Source organism: Varanus komodoensis, unplaced genomic scaffold (assembly GCF_004798865.1).
Source record: "Varanus komodoensis strain SLA01 unplaced genomic scaffold, ASM479886v1 scaffold5, whole genome shotgun sequence".
Lineage (NCBI taxonomy): Eukaryota > Metazoa > Chordata > Lepidosauria > Squamata > Varanidae > Varanus > Varanus komodoensis.
In genome coordinates this window covers 14932329-14949992 of record NW_025336087.1, presented here as the reverse complement: position 1 = coordinate 14949992, position 17664 = coordinate 14932329, and the positions used below count along the sequence as shown (strand labels likewise).

The 17664-nt window shown below is 40.3% G+C and overlaps 2 protein-coding genes across 4 annotated transcripts in view; both read right to left on the bottom strand.

Moving 5' to 3' along the window:
* Positions 1–17664, bottom strand: part of MSH3 (mutS homolog 3) — a 101849-nt gene that overhangs the window by 44316 nt on the left and 39869 nt on the right. For all 3 annotated transcript variants that reach the window (XM_044446506.1, XM_044446508.1, XM_044446507.1), the window contains 4 exons: positions 17291–17375; positions 15252–15361; positions 8099–8231; positions 7245–7432 (listed from right to left, as the gene is read on the bottom strand). In XM_044446506.1, coding sequence (XP_044302441.1) covers positions 7245–7432; positions 8099–8231; positions 15252–15361; positions 17291–17375 — 516 coding nt within the window. The remainder of the gene's footprint in view (positions 1–7244; positions 7433–8098; positions 8232–15251; positions 15362–17290; positions 17376–17664) is intronic.
* Positions 1408–6326, bottom strand: LOC123031483. The gene is made up of 2 exons (XM_044446509.1): positions 6227–6326; positions 1408–3589 (listed from the first exon to the last, which is right to left on the bottom strand). Exon 2 carries the CDS (start codon positions 2859–2861, stop codon positions 2019–2021), a length of 843 nt encoding a protein of 280 aa, XP_044302444.1. The 5' UTR covers positions 2862–3589; positions 6227–6326; the 3' UTR covers positions 1408–2018.

Here is a 17664-nt window from a genome sequence, read left to right as displayed (position 1 = left end):
ATAGACTAAAAATTATACATAACAACATAGGTTAAAAATAGATGTAACCTCATAAACTAAAACTATACATAACAACATAGTGCTCCCATCACCCTCCGGAGTAAAGCTTACTAAAGATCACTGATATATCCTGTGTCTATCCAAAAAAGCAGCAAATCTTTCACTGGATTTTTCCCTTTATGTTTCTCTAATACATATAGTTAAAAAAAACGCCATTTACTTGTAAAATCATTTATTTTCCTTTTCCCTCTCCTAATTTTCAAATCACATGTTAATTTGTCATTAATGGTTTCACATTTCATTATACTAGTCAACAATGTTGATTAAATCTATATCTTTCCAGTTTTTAGCTATTAGTAATCTGGCAGCAGTAACCATAATAATAATTAATTCTTGTTGTGCTCTATTTAATTGTGAATCCAAAAAAGTATTGAAAAGCGCAATAATCGGGCACATCAAAATCTTTCTATCCATAATATCACTAATTTGCTTAAATATCATTGTCCAAATTAAATTTAGTTAATTTACTTATTTCACCAAGTGTTTTCCTCATTTCCACCACCCTGTTTTGTAACTGAATCATCTTCTAACCTGAACCCTTCAATTCTGCACATATTTGACCCATTTTCTCTTTGTTATCCAAAATGTTTAACTAGTCCTTCAATCTAAATATGTTCTGTTCTCTTAATACTTAATACTCTTAATATGTTCTCTGTAACTCACCTTTCAAATTCTCAGGAAAATTCTTCATTGCAGTTACTGGAGTTAATGGGGAAATTACCAGGCTTAAAATCTTCCTACTATATTTCCACAATTCCAACATGTTTTTTAGAAATGTATTTTCTATTTTCTTTAAATCTAGAAAAGCAGGCTGCTTACCTGTAACTGATGTTCTTCGAGTGGCCATCTGTGGATCACACATATGGGTGCTGCACCTGCGCAGTGCCTAAGGCTGGAAAGATTAGAAAGCTGATGTTTTTGGTGGAAAAAACTCCGCTCTCCTCCCCTCAGTACTATATATACAACGGAGTGTCCGCCATTTTCCCCAGTCTTTGAAAGACCGATCGTTCACCTCCTTTCGGGAGAGAGAAATATTGCAATAAGTTCATTATATACCATGACTATTAAGGTATAGTACCGACAGAGGAATCCACTCACCGACACTGAGCGGGGCCGGAGGGTGGGTTGTGTGAATGCACAAATGGCCACTCGAAGAACATCAGTTACAGGTAAGCAACCTGCTTTTCTTCGTCGTGGCCTCTGTGCATCACACATATGGGTAGATTAGCAAGCTTACCAGACTCAGAGGAGGGCGATGTTGTCACTGAAGGACAGCAGAGAGGACTGCTCTACCGAAGGAGCAATCCTGTCTGGCACGCACATCAAGGCGATAATGCCTGACAAAAGTGCACGGAGCAGCCCAAGTTGCAGCTTTACAGACGTCTTGAATCGGAATTCCGGTGGCAAAGGCAGAAGAAGCTGCTACTGCTCTTATGGAGTGACCCCTCGGAACAACAGGTAAGTCTATCTTGGCAAGTTGATACGCCAATACAATAGTTTGAACAATCCATTCAGAAAGTCTTTGTGATGTGACAGGAGAGCCCTTGTCCTGTTCAGAATATTTCACGAAGAGTCAGTTCAAATGCCGGAAGGACTCTGTACGCGATCTGTAGAAAGCCAAGCAACGGCGCACATTGAGGGTATGTAAAGATCTTTCAATCGGGTTTGATGGTGATGGAAAGAAAGCAGGTAAGATGATTTCCTGATTCATATGGAACGGAGTGACTAGGTAGAAACGTTGAATCCATTCGAAGAACCACCTTCTCTTTATGGAAATTCAAGTAAGGCAGATCCACCCGGAGAGCACAAAGTTCACTAGCTCTTTGAGCCAACGTGACAGCTACGAGAAAAGCCGTCTTCCAGGATGCAAGACGTAAGTCTATAGTTGCCAGAGGTTCAAATGGAGCTCTGGTAAGCGCTTGAAGTACCACTGAAAAACTCCAAGTAGGCATGACAGGTCAAATTGAAGGATGAAGATTCTGCAGCCCTTTGATGAATCTTCTAATAAGTGGTTGTGAAAAAACCGATGAACCTTGCACTGCACCACGGTAATAAGAAATCACAGCTGTGTAAACTTTTATAGATGATGGCTTAAGTCCCGAATGATGAAGCTGTAGGAGACCCTGCAGTATATTCTCGATCGAGGCTGATTCCAGAGCAAACGAATGGGAGTCAGTGAAAGATGAGAATCGGCACCACTTTGCTGCATAAGATTTCTGCATTGATGGTCGTAGAGCAGATTCAAGAATTCTCTGAGTATCTGGATGGAGAGTTCTCGATCCCGAGGCAAAGTCTATCGGATCCGAGGAAGTAAGCAGTGCCTCGGTTCCATAAGTGTGAGTTTCAGATAGTTGAGATGTTGTCGGTATCAAGTCAGTATCGATGCTCAGCGGATTCGCCAAGCTGTGAGGTTCAGAGAAGCAAGATCCAGATGACAAACCATTCTTTGTTGCGTTATTAGATGTGGAATCAATGGAAGACGAAGAAAGGTGTTGTCTGACATCCGCAGAAGAGTGGAAAACCACGGCTGACAGGGCCACCATGGAGTTATCAAGATTCCCGTGGCCTCGTCGTGAGCAATCTTTGAGACTACTTTCGTTAAGAATAGGATTGGAGAGAAAGCGTAAAAATTGATATCGTTCCACAGGATCATAAGGGCATCCCCTGCTGATCCCAGTCCGATGCCTGCCCTGGAGCAGAACATCTCGCATACCCCGTTCACATGGGTAGCAAACAAGTCCATGTCCGGATGTCCCCAATGACAGAAAAGTTGATTGCAGATCTGTCGATCCAACTCCCATTCGTGGGTTGTTGACATTTGTCTGCTCAACAGGTCGGCTTCTTCGTTGTCAGTACCGGCTAGGTGAACCGCCAGAAGAGTTATATCCCTTGGTATACACCAATCCCAAATCCATATCGACAGCCAAGCCAGGGCAGCCGATTTGGTTCCGCCCTGTTTTTTCACATAGAACACAGCGGCTATGTTGTCGGAAGCGATCTGAACTGCTTGTCGCTGAAGAATATCCTCGAAGGATCCAAGAGCCTTGAAGATCGCTAGCAGTTTGAGGAAGTTGATGTGTCTGGCTGATTCCTGTCGGTCCCCAGTGCCTTGAGTGCGAAGTCCTGCACATACTGCACCCCAACCGATCAACAATGCATCAGTATAAAGAGTCACGGTTGGTTGGGGCGGTCAAAATGGGACACCCACAAGCAGACTGACTGGAATTGTCCACCATGTCAAGGAATGTAGAACGGGCAGTGGGAGCCGGATTAGTTTGGTGGGCGAATCCCGCTGTGGATGAAACATTTTGTTGAAGTGTAGTTGAAGAGGTTGAAGTCAAAGCCTGGCTTATGGAACGATGGCAACCGACGCGGCCATATGGCACAGAAGTTTTTGAATGGAAAGGACCGGTACAGTCCTGTCTTGTTGAATCCAATGAATCCATGAGCAGAGACTGTCTTGACAATCTGGAGGAAGAAATGCCCTCACTAGGGTAGAATCGAGACGGACTCCAATGAAGTCGATCACCTGTGTGGGGACAAGGGATGATTTTTCGTGATTAATACATAGTCCCAAATCATCCAGCAGAGCACAAGTTGTATGGATGGCTGACAGAAGACTATCCCTGATCTGGGAAACTATTAGCCAGTCATCTAGGTAAGGATATACCTGGACACCCTGGAGTCGAAGATGCGCGCATACTGGGGCCATGCATTTTGTGAAGACTCGCGGAGCGGTGGCTAATCCAAATGGGAGTACATTATATTCAAATATATCAGAGCCAACAGTGAAGCGTAAGAGACGCCTATGACAAGGATGAATTGAAATGTGAAAATAGGCATCCCTCAAGTCCAGGGAGGCGAACCAATCCTCTCTCCTCAGCAGCGGAAGGATATTTTGACGTGTGGTCATTCGAAATTTTTTAAGCTTGATAAACCTATTAATACCTCGCAAGTCCAGGATAGAACGGAGACCACCATCCCATTTAGGGACTGTAAAATATCTTGAATAGAATCTGTGAAGTCCCTCAGAACGGGAGAGGTGACGAATCGCTCCTTTACAAAGTAGTTGGCGAACTTCGTCAAGTAACACCGGCGAGCATGGTGTAAATTGAATCGGGCTCAACGGAGGAACCATGTCAAATTCTATTCTGTATCCGAGCTGGATGATGGATAAAACCCATCGATCAGATGTGATGGACTCCCAAATGGGGAGTCGGCTTTGCAGCCGATCTCCAAATGAGAGGGGGAAAGGTGGGAATTGGAGGAAGAAAGGTTCGCCGGGCCTGTCAGTGCCGACGCTTGTCGGTGTCAAAGCGGTGATGGCCCTGTTGGAAACGCTGCTGCAGCTGTTGTTTTTGGCGCTGCTGGCGTTGCTGGTATTGCTGCCTGGGTTGAAACTGTTGGCAGTATGATGGCCGAGACCAGGACCACTTACATCTCTGTTGAGGCTGAATCTCCATACGTCGGGCTGTCATCTGTGACTCAAGTATGGATTTCAGCTTATGGTCTGTCCTGGCATGGAAGAGCCCCGATCCATCAAATGGCATCTCCTCAATCTGTCACTTCATCTGCTCTGGGAAATTACAGCTTCTTAGCCAAGCGTGTCGACGGAGGGAGATGGCACCGACCAGAACCCTGGAACTGGTGTCAACGTGATGCCACTCTGTCGAAAGCTGCTGGATGGCAACTTGCATTGCTTCCTTAATAAAGACTTTGGCCAAGCCTCCCTGATGGTCGGGCAGAGAAGCGGAGATGTTGTCCAGTTTCTGCATTATAAAGTATTGATACCTGGCAAGCGTCACCTCATAATTCAAGATACGCAAGCCAAGTCCAGAGGCCACATAGACTCGGCGTGCGAGTATATTGATCTTTCTGCCCTCCTTATCACGCGGAGGTGTATGGCCCCTCGATTCTCTGCCCTGTGACGACTCAACCACTACCGAGTTCGGCTTCGGATGGTGCAGGAGGAATGGGATATCCTGCTCCCGAACTCGGTACATGGCCTCGTAACGTCGAGATGTGGCCTGCGGTTGGACCGGCAGGTCCCAGGGTTGGAGCATCGCCTGACGCAGTGTTGTTATCAGGGGCAGAACGATGGCTGCTGACTACTCGCCCCTAACGATATCATAAAACCTGTTGGTGCTAGGATTGGGCTGGTGTTGTGCCTTGATCTCTAGCGACCAAACAAGTCTAGACATCAATTCCCTGAAAGTGATATGGGGTTCTTCCGGGGATCCTGGGCCTTGAGATGTAATAGCCACATCTGGGAAGGTAGAGTCTGCCTCTGACTCATCCGAGTCTATTTCGTAGCGAGCAGGTCCGCTAGATGAGGAATCCCTCGGTGACATGGGGTGTCTCCACTCTACACGTCCCAATGTAGACAGTGCATCTCTCGGGAACGATGGTGACGGATAGTACCCAAAAGACTGGTAGTCCTCCCAACCCGAGTAGCTTGTACAATGGGGTTGCTTCCAGTCCTTGATATGCCTCTCAGCAGAGCAGTGTCGGTACCGTGGCGGAGACATAGTGGGCTCTGCAGTTGGCCTAGACAGCGGCATCGGCGTGGGTGAGCGAGCTCTTGGTGGGGAGTCACGGATTTCCCTATCCGAAATTGACTCACGCGTTGGCCCCTCAAGTCATTGAGGAGACTCGTTTTCAGCCCGTACAACCCGTCTAGGGGACCCCAGTGGGGTAACCTGTGTGGCTGACCCCAATGGGGTCAGTACCACGGCAGCCGCCGGGACCGAGGGCACTGACGAACCCAAGTCGCGATGTCTGGCATGCTCGGGTTTCTTCGCCTTGCAGGCCGGCTTGTCTGCCCTGTCCTTTTTCGCCTTCTTATGGCTGGAGGACTTATCAGAACCACTGTGCTTTCTCTTCTCCCGTTGCTTAGTAGGGGGAGAAGGAAGCTGTTGAGCCCCCATCACTGAAGTGCCCTCGTCTGAGGGACGCGGTGGAGGCACGGATGAGGCAGAAGCAGGGCGCAGTAAGGGCACGTCTGAGGCAGAGGCCGAACGCTGTACAGGCATGTCCGAGGCAGAACCAGGTTTTGCAACCAACTGGTCCAATTGCATAAGGGCCTGGTCCCACATTAACTTCTGCAGGCGGGATTCCCGGTTTTTCCGGGCCTGCTTTGTAAAGGCCAAGCAGTGGCCACACTTACCTGTTCTGCGCCCTTCGCCTAGACAAAGGAGGCACAGATTGTGCAGGTCCGCAGCAGACATCTTAGACCCGCACTCAGCACATTTGCGAAAGGCCGCTCGCTGCGCCATCATAAAAGGGAAAAGAGAGAAGATAGTGAAGAGGGAAAGATAATCTTTTTGGGTTTGTTTGTTTTTTTAATAGAGAAAGAGAATGAGAGAAATAGTCGAACAGGGGAGGAAAAAACTTGGAAATGCAAGAGAACAATTAATGAGATTAACAAGAACAAAGAAATCAGTCAATGCGAGAGCAAAGAGGCACAGTGAACGGCGGTCGCAAAAGACTGGGGAAAATGGCGTACACTCCACTCTATATATAGTACTGAGGGGGAGGGGAGCGGAGTTTTTCCTGCCAAAAACCGTTAGCTTTCTAATCTTTCCGGCCTTAGGCACTGCGCAGGCGCAGCACCCATATGTGTGATGCAAGAGGCCACAACGAAGAATATTCTCCTCCCTAAGTAAAATTTTTCCATACAAATTCTATCCTTTTGGAATTCAACATCACCCCAACATCACCCCTAAAATATATCTTATTTGACTTGCTAAATAGTATGTTTTAAGCCTAATCCTCCTTCCTTTTGGGGTTTATACCATAAATTTTTATTAATTCTAGCTTTTTTTTTTCATTACAAAAGGAATTAATCATATTCTGCCAACTTTTCACATCAGAATCTGCAATCTTAATGGGTAGCATCCAAAAAAGGAAATTCATTTTGGGAATAATCTTCATTTTGCATACTGCAATTCTACCAAACCAAGATAGTTTGACCTTATCAAACTCCTTAATATATTCCTCTATTTGTTTTTTAAGACAATCCATATTCAGTTTTGCCATTTTGTGCATATCTCATGTAATATAAATTCCGAAAAGGCTGTGCAATCTTTTGCACCTGTCTTTCCCCCTTTTTACAACCACTACTTAACACGTCGTTGCATCATGCTTGCATACCACCAAGTAACTAATATACTGAATTCACTTACTTTGCTGCATCTTCATTAAGTCTGCTTAAATACTTTTTTGTTGAACAAAGTAATTCAGGAATTTCCAAGAGGCTCTCACGTAATAAGGCTGCTTGCACCTGAGTACGTATAGCTGGAACCAGTGCTGTGATTGCTGTTTCCAACTGGGAGAGTGTGTTAACCACCAGATAGAACTCTTGAGTGGAACACTGAAAGTAGAAACAATTGTAACATGAAGATTAATATTTTAAAATGCATTATTCTTAATTCTGTCTCTATTTTGGATCATTGATGTATCGTATTTTTGTCCTGAAAGCAAAAATGGCAAAATGAAGACAATCATACTTCAGTCACATCATGAAAAGGCAAGACTCACTGGAGAAGAAAACCATGATAGAACAGTCAAAGCAGAAGAGGAGGAGGAAGATGAAATGTGAGACAGATTGATTCCATAAGGAAGCCACAGCCTTGAGTTTATAGGACCCAAACACGACTGTCAACATTTGGAGGACATTCATTCATATGGTCATCATGACATAATAATTAATATTATTTTTGGTATCCCAAGCCAGAAGGGAACTTACATGTATGTGATGAAACCAATCTGATGATATTTAATTATTGTTTTAAATAACACTATCACAAATATTTTAATACATATTTTATTCAGTGGAAACCCAAAACATCCATACTTTTTTATACATTTTTAAAGAGTTCTTGACTTTGACACTGCTAAAATTAAACATGATTTCAATCATTTCCTGCCTTACAATAGATAAATCTTAATTATACACTAAATTTCAAAAAATAATTGCCTGTGAAAGCTGTATTTAAATATAATGGATTAAAGTTTTAATCATTTGTAGCTCACTTACCTTTTTGTGATAAATACTACAGATTCCTCTCTCAACATCTGGCACCTTATACAGGAGAGTCTTAATTTGACCAAGGACACTTGATTCTGACAGGAGAACCTCAGACACAGCTTCAAGTCGAGAATTAATTTCACTGTAAAAAACATTTTTAAACCAAAGTGTTCATTCCAGGACAATGTAAAAGTCTGAATCTTTGTGAAACTATTAGTGGGGTAGGTAGACAGAAGGTAATATTACTTAAAGCAGTAACAATGTATTTAAATATAAAAAACACTCAAAGTAACTTCTTATGAAATCTTATTAAAATACCACAAAAAATCAAGTAACAGTTAATCTACTATGATTCTGACACTCCCTTGTCATTCCAAATATTTTAAACAATATAAAATGTTTCTTATGTTAAAAGACCTATGGGGGAGGAAGGATGAATTTATTCTCTAAATGCAGAGAAAACAAGGCTATCCATGTACAACAGGGATATATCAACAAGCATACAGGCATCCAAGATTTTCAGAAGCATAAAATATTTAGGAAATAATATCCTAACAGTTAAGGGATGGGGGTGTTTGTGAAACAGCCCAATTATGAAAAATCAGAGGACAGAAAACAGAAAAAAGAGCATACTGGAAACGGTTCTATGTTCCCCATTAATTTCTTCCAAACCTATATAGATATTGAAGATATTTGATGCTGAACACAGATTTTCTACTAAATAACTTCCTTGTGGTACCCAATTTAATGCTTCTGTATGCTCATGCAAATAATGAGAGAGAAGAATATTTCAAAATGTATCTTTATTGTTAATATTACATTGTATTTCTATCCCTACTTCACTGCTGTTTTGAAGAACCTGAGATGGCTTTCATAGCTCCAGTTTACCAGGCAAGGTCAAGCATTGTTCCATGTATAGTTTCTTCTATCTCTCTACCTTATTCAGAGTTACCATTCACCTCTTTGTTGCTGAATAAGGTACAGAGATAGGAGAAACTGTACATGGAACAATGATTCTCTGGAAAGCTGGCCTTTATGAAAGAGTGATAAGAAAAAAAGCCATTGCTGAAACAACCCTATATCAAATCCTGTTTGGAGTTTGCAGAAAGGCATTTGGGAGACACAGCAAACACATCGTAACGGTTATATGCTCTGATGATAACAAAACCAACAGTGCTCACTGACTGAGAACACCATATGCGTGATCAAGCATGCCGGGGCTAGCATTACGTTGTGGGAATGCTTTTCTTTGGTAGAGATTGTGCAATCATCAGGCTTGAGGGCAAGATCTCTGGAACCAAATACAAGCAATTCCAGTGGAAAACCTGCTTCAGCATGCAAGAGACGTGGGATTTGGGACAGAGGTTTACCTCCCAGGAAGACACTGACTCTAAACCCTGAGCACTCTAAACACTGAAGTTATACTGAAGTTGTGTAACAACAAGAAACAGAAGGTCTGAGATCGGCTCAGTCAAGGACTCGACCTCAGTCTGATTTTGATTCTGTGTCGTGACTTGACAGTTGCTGTTACCAATGTTCCCCATGCAAACTGATGGAACTGGGGCAATTCTTCCAGGAAGAATGGGCAAACCCTGCAGCCTCTGATGCACACAGCTGTTCACTTGTGTGTCACAACAAAAATATTTTATGCACATGACATTGTAACTCTGCCAATTGAATCCAATTCCATTACAGGTTTTAACACAGGAAAATATGAAAAAGTCAAAGACTGATGAATACTTCTGCAAGACCCTGTATAACAAACTGTTTCCTTAAATCCTTTGAGGAACGTTTTTCCTTATTAAACAACCATGTATGTTTTTCAACATTTCTGAAAAAAAAATCCAACATTTTTGGTTTGTTAGCTTTATTTTAAAAAATGCATTTAGTTATCTTGCCTCAAAATGTATTTTTTCCACTAAATAACAGGATATAAAACGTATATCTCATCTATCACCCAGTCATATTTTGGTAATACTAGTATTAGTGTTAAAACAAAAAACAAAAACAAAAATTGAGAAGCTTTAGGTAAGAAGATTCAGTCTGAACTTTTTCGCCCTTCTAGCCAAAGTTATAGGCAAAATATTAACTTGTTTCATGATACATAGGCTCTCAAATATCCTGCTGCTGATTTAGAAGTTTACATTAGATGCAAGATGAATAAATTCATATGCCCAATTGGCTCAGGCTTCCTAACCTGAGGAACCTTCAATTTAAGCCCATAAAGAAAAAAAAACTTATCTGTATGTTGTGTCAGGTACATTTATTTCTCCTTCAAAAGATTTGCAAGGAGTCACACAAAATACACTTTAGCAAATAGTGAGATAAATCAGAACTCTAAATGTGCCAATAGAACAGTAAAGTTTTCAGCCACATAACATTTTTAAGCACTTCAATACATCATTTCTCTCTCTTTTTTTGAACATGGCTTTTCTTTCTCCTCTTTCTTCACACAGCCCTTCTCACATTCTGAAAGTTTGCTCCTGGAAGTTGAGGGAATCCTTGGGAATCGGGGTAAGGAAGACTGTAGATTTTGGAAATTGCCTCCTTATGTGAACAAGGGAACAATTTCAAATACAAGCCAAGGTCTCATTTAGCTATATTGTCTAGATATTCGCTACCAATTAGTTTGATTTCTCTAAGCTGGAGCTAAACAAGTTTTTCTTTAAAAAATTCTAATGATCACAATGCTGATGAAATATCCGTTCCTCCTTTTCAGTTTTGGAATGGACATATTACTTTGAGCCATTTTTGTTCTGACTTAACAATATTTAGTTTTTCTTGCCTTTTTAGGTGGGCTCTGCTACCACAGATGCTGTGTAGGCTATGGAGATGTATCTATTCCTGGTGTATACCAGATGACCAATTCTGCAATCCTTATCTATCATCTTTTTGCTATTTTTGTGTAACTTTAAAACTAAAGCTTTCACTTAGCTTTAGATGCAGAGCACTGATCAACTGTACTGTTCAAGAGGTATAAGCACTCATCTGGTCATATAAGCAAATATAAAATGTGAAGAATACTAAAAGAATTCTTTTGCTTTTCCCACAGCAGTGGAATGCTTACAATTTCAAGACAGTGGTTTTTGGTTTTTTAAGCTGCATGATTCCCTGTTGTCATGCACATCTCTCCTGAATGACCAGGGTCAATTTCCTAGCTTGCTAGCAGGAAAATTGTTAGTAACACAATAAGGTATCCTTCCTCTGCTCTCCAAGGAGCTGAGATGGATTTTCAGAGATATCAGAAAAATGAACATTTGTGGCTATACACATTTAGACAATCCAGGCAAGTTCTGCTTATCTGTAACTGATGGTCCTTACTAAGCCTGGACCAACAGAGATGCCACTAAGGTTTAGAAAACTATGCACAGATCTTGGGCCCTGCAATCCTGAAGTCCCCAAATGCATTCACCACAACAGAAACAATGTATTTTTTAAACACTTACAGAAAAAGTTGGGCATGCTGCAGAATCAAGTTGCAGTCATACTCACTATCTTAATTTCCCCAGAGGGTCCCTAAGACCCATGGATGTCCAGAGCCATTCTGGGAAAAATTAAGATGTCAGGCAGGACTCCAGCATTGTTCTAATGTTTTCTCTTATTTTATTTTTTGTTGTAAAAAGAAAGGTACTGCCGACCGAATGGGGATGGACAATGCATCAAGGAGATGGGAAGAGCAAGGAAGGGAAGAGAAACCATGGAGGCAGAGCAACCAAAATGGGAGCAGGAGTAGAGCACCTTAAACAAGGCACCTTGACACTGGCTGTACTGCTATGTGCCATAACTGCAGCTAGCCTTGACTGCTATAGCATAAAACGGAAAATAGCTGCAAATAAGAAATACAAGCTAAGGTATTTTTCATTTTATATTCTGTTAACCATGCTGATCATTATCATTATGTTTAGATGAGCAGAAAATAGCAGGGGAAATAGAATAATGGCTGTACGGCTTGCAAAAATTTAGAAACCTAATTCAACATACCTAGCACACACCAACTTTTTGTATGCTGTTTCCAAAGTTACTGTCTAAAATGGTTTAAATATCTAGAATCACTACTTGTATTAATTATGCAATATACTGGAACTGAAAAACATTTTTTGTTATTTATGCATGCTTAATATAGCAACCTGAAACAATGCATGCAAGCATACAGTGACAGAATATACAGATGCAACACTCTGCTCTTGAAAGATTAATCTGTACTTTAATCATTTTCACATATGGCTATGCTAATATAGTTCCAGTAATCTAAAACAAAAGAAGCCTTCATACACTTTGTCTGCTCTAATCTTCAATATTAAAAAGGAGGTCAGGAGAACATCATCCAATATGAAGTGACCTATTTTTTCACCTTACTAGCATAAACACATTTTTGAAATACTATTCCAAGAATAATGAAATATAAGACCCTATAGAGGATTATCTTCAGTTTACATATGAATATACCAATATAGAAAGACATTTTAAAACTTTTTTACTTTTCTTTTAACTTGTTGCAACTATAATACAGGAAATATTATGAAAAGAACAGTTCAGATTATTCCATTTTAGTCCTTGGCTAGTACTTGAATCATATCTGTTTGAAAAATTCCATAATGCATATAAACCCAAACTGTGATGCAAGTTCCTTCAGACTTTAAAAGATTTACAAATCTCTTCTGCTGAACTGTGATACTAGTAATGTCACAACAGAACATGTCTGCTCTGGAGTATGGCTACATGAGGATCAATTGAAATGACGACTCCACCACTTCCTCACTGCAGTTGCTTGGCATTTTTCTTAGTACTGAAGGACAAAGGGGAAACATTTAAAAGAGCCCTTCCAATCCAGAGCATAGGCAAACTAATTTACCCAACCCAGTACTCACACAGATCCTGAATCAGCCCATTGCTCCTGCTTTATTAACATTCATAACAGATTAAAGTATTGACCTTCATATGGAACTGCCTCTGAAAAGTGAAAGCTACAGCTAGTCCATAATAGGGTTCACTTACCTCCCAGCACCTTCACATCTCTACTCCAGAATGAGGTAAGAAAAGTTAACAGGAGGATGCAGCATGGAGCACAGCACTGATTTTGAGTTAATGTCATTGTCTCCAAGTTGATTTCTTAATCCAATCCTTGACTCTTAAGAATTAGGAAATTTTAATGGCCACTTTGTCCCTAAATAGATTTACCTACTGACTCACTTCATCAGAGGCCTTTATAATATTCTTTATATGCTTGCTTATGTGTTTGCTATAAAGCTACTTTGTCATCTTTATTTTTAAATCAGTTCAAATTCTATCACCCATCAAGTTTTCCATGGGCTTATCACCATTAATATCCTGGATACAGGAGGCTTTTATGCAAGTCCAGCATTTTCAAACACAGCCCTTTACTATTTGTGGCTTTTATCCCTAAAACAAGTGAGAATAAATCAGGAATCTAGCCTGAGGGAGAAACCACAATTTTTAAAATGAGCTTTATGTTTGGAGGTTGCCTATCCATGTTTCTCACAAATGGACTAGAGATAATATAATAATCCAGTAGGCAGCAACAAATGAATCAGGATTTCTCATCTTTTTTGAACTACTGCAGTGACCTACTAAGTTTCCCTACTGCTTAAAAAGTAAAAATATTAGTGTCTGCAGTGTTTTACCTTTCTGAATAGTTCAATAGAATGTGCTTGCTAAATTTCACACTGTAAAATTGGCCACCTCCCCAATTTTCAACATCATGTTATACACAATAATGTAGTGTGATACCTCACACCACTCAGACCAATATTCCATGTTTTTCTATCTAGCATAATAGACAAAATCATAATCCATGCTGAGCTGCATTCTTAATTGATTTGTAGTAGGAGAGGAACTATTCTAACCATGCTTGTATGACAATAAACCCATTCATGTTTCTACAAAAAACAATTCTTTGCACCATGATTCCAGTGCTGGCCTAGATGCACTGAAAATAATTACAACTAACCATGAAAAACTGACTAGTTATTAATCTGGACAAGTCCATCCGAATATTGGGGAGAGCAACTTGATCATTTCACACAAGACTCTTAGCTCAGACAGCTTAGTTTGTCTCCCAGGATAAAACATCTCTCTCACACATTCTCATCAGCAGTCTTCGCTGCAAGCTATTTATGTTAACCCAATTCTCAGCAAAATTTTCTACTTTATCTAGAACAAGCTTTAGCCATATTCATTCAATCTCCTGGAGAGAGAGAAGCCATCTAGTAGAATGCTTGTATAATGAAAAGCTGGTATTATGATAAATGATTCTGAACTACAATTACAGCATATTTAACTGCACCCATTCATGATGTTAAGTTAGGAGAGGAAGCTGCTGAATGTACACTGATTAGGAAAGAAACAGATAAAAGAAACAGCATTCCAACAGACACAACAACCAGTATCATATTTTTCACTCTCATTCATATATTACTGTAAATAAACTGCTGACTAGTTAGTACTTTATATACAGTTTTAAATTCTGAAATGTCATGAGGTACCAAGCAACTACAAGCTTCCACCTAACAGAATGCAGCCCCCCTCCATATCAGTAATAAAGGATGATTTTACCACTGATTCTACCTATTTCATATTGTAGTTTCAAGTTTACAACCAGAAAACTGATTTTCTTTGGTAGTTATTGTTCCATAACTGATCATAGTTTCTAAACTGAGAAACATATGAAACACTATGGAGCAAGCCTCAGTGAATACAACAGAATTTATTTCTAAGAAAACATGCATGGGATTACGAGGCAAGAATCTCCTATGCAATTCCAGGAAAGTGGTTTGACACCTAAATAACAAAAGTCAATTTGTTTACCGTAAAATATAAAATATAAGAAGTGACAGGACACTGCCAAGATATTTAAAGAACAGAAAAGAAATGCCCATTTGGTGATTAGCCAAAATCAAACACAAAATACATACATACATAGGTTTTTTTACATAACTAAAGGCTGTTAGAAGTTCTTTCATTCCAAGAAAAGCTAAGAGTGGCAGTGACAGAATTGGTCTGACAGCTAAGACTTCCTTCCTCAAACTGACATTCTTCGTCTAAGACAAGCCAAACCCACATTTTTACCAAACAATACAAGATAAAAAGTTTAGTTGATTCATCTCAGCAGTTGACAATAATAAAGCTATTCTGTAATACATACCTCGATTTCAAGAGAGGATGCATTACCCATTTCTTTAATCTTCGCCGGCCAAATGAAGTTTGTGTATGATCCAAGACCCAGAACAGGCTCCCCTTTGCTTTCATATCAGTCTACAGCAAAGTTTTATTCAATGAATTAAAAAAAGTTCAAATAAAGGATGAATAAACTGAACAATCTGAGGATCTCAAATCTTTTAACACATTCTGTATGTTTCAATCCCATTGAAGTACAATAATAAGGCATGTAACAAAATATTTAAGCAAAACAAACTGTCCTTTCTCATCAAGAAAGTAATTTCCCTGATTCCTTATGGATCCCTTTTTAAAAAGTAGCTCTCATTCGCAATTGTGGTCCTCTGATAAGGCTGATCTCTGTGACAGTCACATAGTTGAAATATTAATACGTTCACATTGGAATAGTTCAGGAACTTTGAGCTAAATAATATTGCCTGCGGTTAAAAATTATGTAATATGTTATCTGCTAGATCTACAACCTAGTCATTTTTCTGAGCAGGAACATTTTGAAGGGTCTCAGTGAAATTTGAGCAAATATTTTGTGACTTGTGTTCTTAATGCTTCACTATTACTTATGCTTCCAGACAATCCTCATTCTTCCAAACATTCTTTAGTCAAGCTTCCTAGCTCTTTGCTCTCAAGCCATTCATTCAAATCCTGATCTTTCCTACAGAAATTACATTGCATTCACTGTAGCCTGTTACTAAGTCTTGCTATATAGGCCATGTCACATCTATCCACCCATCCCTGCCCCCTCCCTCCAACAACATTTTGACTGTCATTACATCAGTTAGGTTTTAATTTGAATCATGCTGTGTGTTCATGGTTTTACTATTAACTATGTCAGTAATATATATTTTACTATTTTGTGTTTTTTTGTATTGTGGCAGTCTCTTACATATGCTTGTTGTGATTATTGTGTGTAGGTTTTATTTTACACATACCCAGTGCTGCACCCTTCTTTGGTCAGCATATATCTACAATCAAGACATTCTGAAGACTGTTTATAGAGGTGGCAAAGGATGTGATGCTCCGAGGGTGCGAGATGAAAGCAGAATTGCTGCTGTCATTGCCCATGCCCAGCTTTAAGTGTCTAGGCATTGCAGATAGGAGCAGCTTCACCCCAGGACTGAGAATGTTAGTAAAGGCCACCCCACAGCAGAGTGGGCTACACCGCTAAAGGACGTAAAAGCAGGCCAGAATCCCTGCTCTGGCAGCACCATTGATGGGAAGACACCTTGGTAAGCACTGGCATTTCTGTGGAGCTCTCTAATGCAGTGGACACAGTGACACAGGAGAGAGGTCCTAGTAAGGTCCTTTCACAGTCCTAGTAAGTTCCCTGCAAGAAGCAGCAATGTTTCTGTGGTGAGGATCCAACTACTGCAACAGGAACTATCTGTTTCTGAAGCTTGAAACAAGCAGCTATATAATTTCCAGAACAGGAAAGGAAAGCTTTGCTGACTTGTTCTGTTCATGAAATTAGCATTTTTGCTCACTTCTGGGCTTATTTCAGGAACAGCTAGTTCCAGTTGTGCTAAGCAGCTTGTTTCACTAGAGCAACATAACTGACAGAGGTACGGCAGCAGTTTAAGATACTTCCTAATGTCTGTATTGGGAAGGAAATGAATGATCTTCACTATGGTCCCACTTTGAACCTCTTTGGTCAAATTTGTGTTAGACCAACTTGTGAAAGACCACCTTCTCCCATATAAGTCCGAACAGTCCCAAGAACTTTTGGAGAGACACTTTTTCCCAAGACCACCAGTATGAGAGTCATTTTTGGTGATGACATGAGAGGGGGTGTTTCCAGTGGCTGTTCCCATAGTATGGATCCTCCCCTGTCTCTGCTAACCTTCTGAAAACTGCTTAGGATGTTGAAACTGTACTTAATCAAAAGCAAAAAGAATACATTTTATGTAGTGGCTTAAAAAGTGTAGATAAACAATTCACATTCTTTGGAAATGTAACCGTCTGTTACTTGTTTCTTTATTAGACATATGCACAAGATGAAGCACACTTCCTTACTTGATTCTGTAAGATTTCAAGATTCTTCAGTGTGATCCCATTAAGTGTCATGTTTTCAGCTTCACTTGATAACTGTTTAAAATTACTAAAAGAGAAAAAAAGCATAAAACTAAGGACAAATTAGTTGCTGTTATGCCAAAAATCTAAAAAAATTACACTGTGTGTTGCTGGGAAAACACAGTAAACTCAGGAATCAATTCTTCAAGTTACAATTGCTGTAACAACAAACTAGAACCCACAAACAAAATCCATACACCAGCACACACACATGCTTTCTATGGTTTCCACTTCAAAAACCTGGCCTTTAAAGATGCGAAGGACTCTCCTCTCTTGCTGGTGCAGCAGGGGACTACTGTCTTATTATTAATTTTTAT

Bases quoted from the DNA above. Each gene is read 5' to 3' on its own strand.
- LOC123031483 (XM_044446509.1), bottom strand. From the start codon at position 2,861: ATGGGAGTTGGATCGACAGATCTGCAATCAACTTTTCTGTCATTGGGG.